Here is an 8,013-nt window from a genome sequence, read left to right as displayed (position 1 = left end):
GCAACCCTATTTCACCCCAATGGTGGGAGTGAACTAAATCAAATATCCCCTCCGGGGTGCATACATGTCCCATCACTGATCTCTATAGATCCATAATCCCCCAAACCAACACTATGGGCACCCCCATCTCCTACAATCTGTGCATCATCGAGAGAGAAGAAGAAGAAGAGACTTGTAATGTCGTAGGGAACTATCCCAAGCGATCTTAAAGATCTAACCAGCGAGGAGAGTTGAACTCAAGACTTGTTACTCAAGAGGAAATGGCATAACCAATCTACCACACTTGGGTGATAAAAAGGATATACCATTTTCCTCTTTTTATTAGCACAGACTCACGTGCACACACACGAGAGAGAGAGAGAGAGAGAGAGAGAGAGAGAGAGATTTCATTATCGGCCACGGAGGTCAGTTATGACCCATGGGACCCAAAAACAAGACAGTACAATGGTTCCTTCTAATAGAAAGCGTCAAGGAGACCGAGGGTCCATCAAAAAAAGAAAGAAAAGCAAAACAAAACCCAAGGAGGGTTTGGAGCAGGGAGAGCTAGTCTTGGAGTTCGAAACTCTTGAATGATTGCTTTGCCCCCTCTGTAAACTGCCCATTTTCCTTGTTTACGAACTTCGTGCATCTTCTTGAGCTCAGTTGCTTTGTTGGTCGGTGGTTAATTCCTCGGCAATCCAGAGCTTGGTCCCCTTGAGGAGGCGGGATTGGAGCAAAGGCTTCAACCGTTCCTCCTTGTCCTTGAAGGTGATGATGCAATGCTCGGATGGCACGCATTTTGTCGTGTCATCGATCCATGAGGTTGTGCTCGACTCGATGATGATTGGTTGGAGGATGTCGCTGAGCTTGGCGGTCGCGTCTTTGACGGTGTCTTCTTCAGTGCACCACAGTGATGGAAGCCCCCCGACCCTGACTTTGAGGCCAAGGGACTCTTATAATTGGCATTCTCTTCTTTGTGATGCCATGTGCGACTTCATGGACCTTCTCTTAAACCACTGCAGCATACTTGGTGAGACACAAAGAGAGAGAGATGATGATGAAGATGAGGATTTTAACGTCGTAGGAAATGAAATGAAATGAAATGTTATATTAACGTCTGCAGCATACTTGGTGACACACACACAATGAGAATGTTATCTTAACGTCTTCAAAAGGCCAAAGTGACCTATGAGACCAGAAAGTAACAATGTGGTGGATCTGATACAAAGTCAGAGAGAGAGAGAGAGAGAGAGAGTATTATATTAACATCTTTAAAAGGCCGAAGTGGCCTATGAGGCCAAACCAATAAATATGATAGTGGAAATCTCCTATATGAAAGAGAGAAAAAAGCATAATTCTAAAAGCTGAACTGAGCTATCTTTTTAAAAGTTCCAAAACATAGGACAGTACACTCAAAAGTTAATATCACATAGAGAGAGAGAGAGAGAGAGAGAGAGAGAGAGAGAGAGAGAGAGAGATATGAAATGAAATGTTATATTAACGTCTTCAAAAGGCAAAAATGACCTTTGAGACCAATCTGTTACAAAATAGTGAATCTGATACCAAGTCTGGGTAAAAAAGAACTAGTACTACTGTAGGGAAAGTAGACAATGGCGATCTTCCCATGAACTCTGTCATGGGTCTGTGCAATATGGAGTCAATGTCCTCCATGGTTAGCTCTCGGAGGGGGGGGGGGGGGGGGGGGGGGGGGATGTCGCTCTATGATGCTTTGTAGCCTCCGATGTAGACCTTGTCTACTGTGTGAAAATCCTCGCATCCTCAGGCGTCGTGAGCAGCCGAGCTGGATGGCTCGATCAAGAAGAATTGAGGGTGTGACTGGTAACCTATGGTGGGCCATCTCGAGTAGTCCCTGTTAAACGTCAGGATCTGCCTCGGTATGGATCCACTATGTGTAGGTCTTCTGCTCCTAAGGGTAGTCTCTCTGAGTCTACGGATCTCCAGCTAGACGAGACCTAGGCACCTCTGATCATAGTAATACATAATGCGGGATAAGAGGCCAAAGCCCTCTCGGAATAAGCAACGAAAACACCCGCGGATCTCATAGTATGCTGTGCATTGACAGATATAGTGCTCCTCTGTCTCTGGCTCTCTCTGGCAAACCTGGTAGAGAGAGATCCTTTCAAGAGCGCACTCTGTAACAAGAAACTCATACGCTCTAATGAAAAAGAAGATAGCATTTCATGGGCATAGAGACCTTCCCACAACATCAAATCGATCTGCCCACATCGGTTGGAGCTCAATGTATTCTCAGCAGGTGAACTTGGGATGTCAAAATTTCAATCTTGCACAATGGAGTAAAAAGAATGTGACTTGATCAGTAAGGAAAGAGCACCACACAAAAACACCACAGTAATAAAATTCACTCTCAAAACAAGGTGAAAAAAAACAGGATAAGAAAGTGTGTGCATGTGTGTGTGTGACCCACTGCTCAATGTCCCAAACTGTCAAAATAGCAAAAAGATTGTCAACTCTCTCTCACGTGACCTACATATAGATGAGGCAATGCTTAGTTAATGCCACTCTTACAAGAAAAAGGAAGACAAAAACAGTTTTCTGTCATCAGTTTTCCATGTGGCACAAATTGACAAGCTTTATCCAACGGTCCACAACTGCTCCCAAGAATTACACATGGTTTACGAAGGCCATATGTAGGGCCAAAATGGAGAAAAGTGGATTGCTCACGTTTTTAGCACATCAAAGGGAAAACTCTATCTACTTGCAAATCATTGCCACCCTAAAAGATTGTCAAGAAGTGCCACCCCTCCAAGGCTGAGAAAGTAGAGTGAAAACACAGGGATTGCATACCAAAGTGGGAAGGTAACTCTTGAAGCCCCAATCAGACCGACCAACAAAATGTTCAGCAGTACAACTGTGACCTGTCCAAACCAGCTCTTAATTTAGTGTTGTGCAACAAAACATATACCAAATATAAGGACTTACCCTAACCCCCCAATATAAATAAAACACTAAAATAGAAGTAGCCCATACTCATCCTAGGTCTTAGAGTAAGCCCTGTTGAGGCACCAAACTCAACATCAAGTCCCTGTAGATGGATAGCTACTCTCACTATGCGAAACCCCTCTACTCTAGCTTACCTAGGTGGCATTATAGCTTAGGTCATGCTCCTCATGATAACACTACCTCATGAACTTCGACTCTGGAGTTGATGTTTCAAAAGCAATGCCAACTCCGAAACTAGCCTTTGGGAAATAATGCCTGCATAATTTAGTCATGATTCACCTCACCACCCTAATAGTCCAGTCTCTGTCCCCCCATTAGTGGCAGAAGAATTGGCATCATTTTCCGTAAACAAAGTTATTAAAGGATACAATTGTACCAAACATCTCTTCCTAATAACTAGATGTCTTCGATGACTTCAATATACACGCTGAAGACTCCTGTGAACTCAACGTGATCTTTATGCAAATAGTGTCAATAATATAAACATAGACAAGCAAACCTCGCTCGAGAAGTCCCATGTTAAGCCACGTGCATAAACAATACCCAGAAAGATCCCAAGGCATCTGCAGGAAAGGATTGCATATTATAATAAAACAGAATAGAATCAAGAAAAGCTCAACCAGGTTCAAATTTTAGACACGAAACTCTTTGAAAGTGGATGAGGCTTACAAAGTGTTATTCATGGTTACCGAACCATATATTTGAGAGTAAGTCAGCGATATGTTTCTTTTTCTTTTTTTCATTGCAAAGACGATGCTTGAGAAGAGCTCACTTGCATTGGATGCCAGCGGAACCACAACGAAGGCCACAAAAAATGGAGGTATTCTTGATGCATTGGAGAATCCTTGAATGCTGTCAATCAAAGGGTCAGAAAACGTTGCAGCTAGTGCTGCTCCACTCACAAGGTAAATAAGAGATTTCTGATAAATTTTTGATGCATTTAAGACCCCATTCTCCTCGTCCTTGTCAGAAGAAACCTTGTCATCCTGTTCAAGCTCTGCTTCAAGAAGATCTAAAGCCTGCACAAACAATTACACGAATCAAATGCAGCCTGAAAACTTGAATCAACAATTGCTTGAAGACTTGAATGAGCACTTCAACAAATTGAAAATAACTGAAAAGGATGCTCTACGACAATAATCCTCTATTAAATCTTTACACAAGTTCAGCTCTGTAAACGCAAGCCACTTCGAAAAATCACAATTCCAAATGGCGGTTGTCATTTCGGTGCAATACAACCTAACACAAGACAGTACAAAGACTTAATTCTGCATTTCAAACTCCCATAATAACAAAGGCATAAGACCAAAGAGCAATTCCTAAAACAAGCTAAAGCTAAAGACAACATACAGGCTTGGAATGAAGCAATACACTAGTAAATTAAACACAAACGTTCAAGGTAACCTTTAACTTCACTGCTTGTCCATACAGGAAGAATAAGATCATTGCCTATAACATGTGTAGCTTGAACAACAGGTACAGCATCCCCACTCCGCCATCCGTGTCCCAAGAGTAGGTGCAGGTTTGGATATGGTTGGTTCATAAACAGAACTTACTCTTTAAGAGTAGAGGCCAGTTAAAGTTGGAAACAAACTCACAGAAAAGAAAAATTACAATCCAACTCCAGTTTGAGGCATGCCTACAGCTTTCCAAGCTGAAGCTGTTGTCACTAGTTTTTCGCTTGAACAGGGCAGCTAAAACAGGTGGAGCTAGACTTACTCCACTTCCTTCTCAAGTTGAGCCCATACTCCTGCAATTTCATGGTCATTAAGTCACACAATTGATTTTTGCAAGTCTGCTTAACAAAGGAGAAAATCCACTGTGCACAAACCCCCCATCCCCAGCCCCACCACCACCACCAAGAGCAAGCAACCAGGCACCTTGGCTAGTGGTCGAATACTTTAGTTGGGAGTGGAATGAGGTGAGGCAATTCCCTCTCGCACTATTTGCAGGGTATAGTGTGGTGTCTTTGACACTTGGTCAAACAGCGCACCTGGAGGGACTTGGAATTGCCCCTTCAATATGGCCCACCGTCCAATTCGATCCATTGGCCGACATTGCCGCTCTCTGGTCAGACCTTATCATTTTCAAAACCTAAATTTGTTAGCAGCAGCTGGTCCTCAGAAGCCAAGGGTAGACTTGTGGCGCAAACCGTGAAACTCGCTGCTACTGCCGCTCACGCTCACGCTCCTCACCCGCCATCACTAATTCCACACACCCCCCCCACCCCCCGCCCAGCAGCTCGCGCTGCCCCCTCTCCCCCCTGCCCTTCGCCTTTGCTGCCCCCTACCCTCGTGCTCTCGCCCTACCTGCCTGACCCACTCCCGCACTGCCTGACCCCGCTTCCCGCCCTGCCTGCCTGTCCCATTCTGCCTGCCCGTTCCCGCACTGCCTGCCTGACCCACTCCCGCACTGTCTGCACGCCCGCGCAGCCAGCCCGCCTGCCCGCCCGCCCCCCCCCCCTCCCCCCCCTCATTTTAGCCTCTTCTTCGGCGCTCTCTTTCGCTTCGTCCTCGCCTGTCTTCACAGCAGTAGACACTCATGGAGGATTCTGCTCCGCCAAAGAGGGACTTTACTGCAGCCCCCTCGCCCGACCCCGCAGAACCCACCATCCGACTTGCTCTTTCACCGACAGAGCAAGCGAGTTTAGAGGCAGAGGTGGCGCGCCTCCAGGCCACCTCTGTTATTTGCAAGATTCTCGGCACCAAACCCAGCAAAGGGAAAGTGCGCGATCTCCTTCAGGCCCGCCTTCTCGCAGAGGTGGGCAAGATTCTCGATGTTCAGCTTCTCGGACGTGGCTACTACCAGATAGAGTTTGAGACTCCCGAGATGGCATCCAAGGTCATTGCGATGAGCCCCCTGGCCATCCGTGCAGTTCGAGCACATTTTCGACAGTGGCGCCACGGTTTTGACCCAGTTACCAGGTTGTAGGAAGAGCGTGTCAAAGGGCTTCATGTCGAGAACGGTCGTTCGTAGGTATAGACGTTCTTGTCGAGGAGGCAGACCTGCCCATCTCAGTCTGCTTCCTCGGCTTGAGGAGGGAGTACCTTCCGCTCCTTTCCAGGATAGGCTCAGTGGTGACTGGGACTGTCTTGGAGACACCACGCACGGCAGCCTCTGTAGCTGCCAAGGCGGCCGGCATCCCCACAGTACGTGTTCTGGTTTGGGACACCCACACTCTCCCGAAGGTCGTCCTACTACCTCGGATGAGTGGTGGTTGGTTTAGACAGAGCATGGAGTATTCGGGCCTCCCGAATCAATGTTTCATTTGTCGACAGATGGGCCATCTTGCGAAGGCCTGTCCACGGAGGAGACCCCGACCTACACCACAGCCCTAGCCCTAGCCCCCAAAGGCTAGCCTGGCACTCAGAGTGGTCCCCAGGCTCCTGCCCAGCACATCAGGGGTTCCCACGGGGTTCCGTTTTGACCCTCTTCAGCAGGACGACGTCACTGCTCCAGCCTCCACCTCAGCCTCACCCTCAACAGCCCCTCCTCCCCCCTCTGCCTCTCCATCTCGCCCTCCTACCTTTGCCAATCCCCCTCGCCCCACCTTCTCCCCCCCCCCCCCTGCTCCCTCATCCCCTCCCACTCGAGTCCCGCAATCATCCCAGGGGGTAGGGCCTTCCTCGGCTGCTAGGAGATCTCTTGGCAACGCCTTTGCCACAAGTCGCTTGGCGAGAGAGGGACAGCCTTTCTTGCGACCCCCTCTTTTGGTGCAGACGTCTCCTTTTGCAGCAATTCCTCGTGGTCTGAAGAGCTTCGACATTCGTCGCCGTTGGGATTTCTTTGCCTACAACTTTACACGGTTTCTCGGTGACCCCTCACCAGACCTTGAGGCAGCCTGCTTCAGAGTTCATGTGCTGTTCCTTGCAGCTAGGGGAATAGAGGCCTTTGACTTAGCGGTTGGCTTCTCTTTCCCGGGACCAGGCTGAGTAGACTATAGACTCAGTGTTGCAGTGGCTGCAGAGACAGGCCCTAGAGTTCTCTCATCACATGGGAGACCTAGGGGTTACAGACTTGCTTCAGACTCTTTGGCCATTGGCCAAGTTTGTTCTGACACCTCTAGATGCAACAGGATGTAGACAGATCGTGGTTCACTTTTTGCTGACACGCAGAGCCCACCATGCTATGTACACATACATGAGAACTCCTGGACAGAGGAGGTTGCTTTACGCACGGCTCGGTCTACTTGGGCTTGGGCTAGACACTCTTTGCAGTCACGCCTAACTCGAGGACGCTCGGATGCGGATTACTCCCCATCCAAGCCAGCCTCGAAGATAGCACGGTTAGTTGCTGCGGCAGCATCAATTCTCTCTCGCTCCCCATGAGGATCGTCTCATGGAACGTACAGGGATTAGATGGGCCCCAGTTTCAGCGTCAGAGGGGCCGACTGCGTAGGAGCTTTAGCGATGCCTTGTGGGAGGAGAGATTGACCTTCTTATGCTTCAGGAGCATCATCTGTGTGAGAGCCGCATTAGATGTTGTGGTCAGCTTTTGCGTGGACGATATGAGACTTTTTGGTCTGCTGCATTTGGACCTGGAGGCATCCAGGGCGTGGTATGTATGACTATTGCGGATTCTTTGCAGCAGGCCATTGTGGGCAGAGGGATTATTGTGCCAAGCAGGACTCAGTGAATCACTATGCAGGTTCACGGTTGTTTCGTGGGCTTCCTGAACATCTATGCGCCCAATGTGGCGAGTGCACATGTAGAGTTTTGGTCTCAGATTGTTGAGTGTCTGCCACAGGCAGAGCAATGGAGCATAGGGGGTGACTTCAACATGTTGGAGGAACCCTCTGACAAGATTGGTGGTAGCCATACTACTGTGCATGAAGTTGAGCTGGCAGCTTGGGAGAGGTTTTGTATGACTGCGGGTTTCAGATGTGTGGCAGCACTCCAGCTTTGTGAGGCCCCCAGACAGCCTGGCCTTCTCTCGTTCGCACCGCAAAGTGGGAGGCGTGAATCTATCTTGGATAGATCGCTTCTACACTACTGACCACTTCTGTGACTTGGGTGGGACATTTGGCATTTTGGCAGGGACTTCCTTTTCGGA

General features: G+C 48.3%; 1 protein-coding gene across 1 annotated transcript in view; it reads right to left on the bottom strand.

The window, feature by feature from the left end:
- Nucleotides 1–2,446: 2,446 nt before the first annotated feature.
- Nucleotides 2,447–8,013, bottom strand: part of LOC147418089 (sodium/calcium exchanger NCL2-like) — a 53,623-nt gene continuing 48,056 nt past the window's right edge. Inside the window, exons 10-12 of the mRNA XM_086506471.1 lie at nt 3,631–3,980; nt 3,461–3,524; nt 2,447–2,876 (exon numbers count right to left, since the gene is read on the bottom strand). Coding sequence (XP_086362597.1) covers nt 2,724–2,876; nt 3,461–3,524; nt 3,631–3,980 — 567 coding nt within the window. The 3' untranslated portion in view covers nt 2,447–2,723. The remainder of the gene's footprint in view (nt 2,877–3,460; nt 3,525–3,630; nt 3,981–8,013) is intronic.

Source organism: Adiantum capillus-veneris, chromosome 30 (genome assembly GCF_014529385.1).
Source record: "Adiantum capillus-veneris isolate H3 chromosome 30, ASM1452938v2, whole genome shotgun sequence".
Taxonomy (NCBI): Eukaryota; Viridiplantae; Streptophyta; class Polypodiopsida; order Polypodiales; family Pteridaceae; genus Adiantum; species Adiantum capillus-veneris.
Note: the sequence above shows the minus strand (reverse complement) of the source record. Positions and strands in the feature narration are given on the sequence as shown.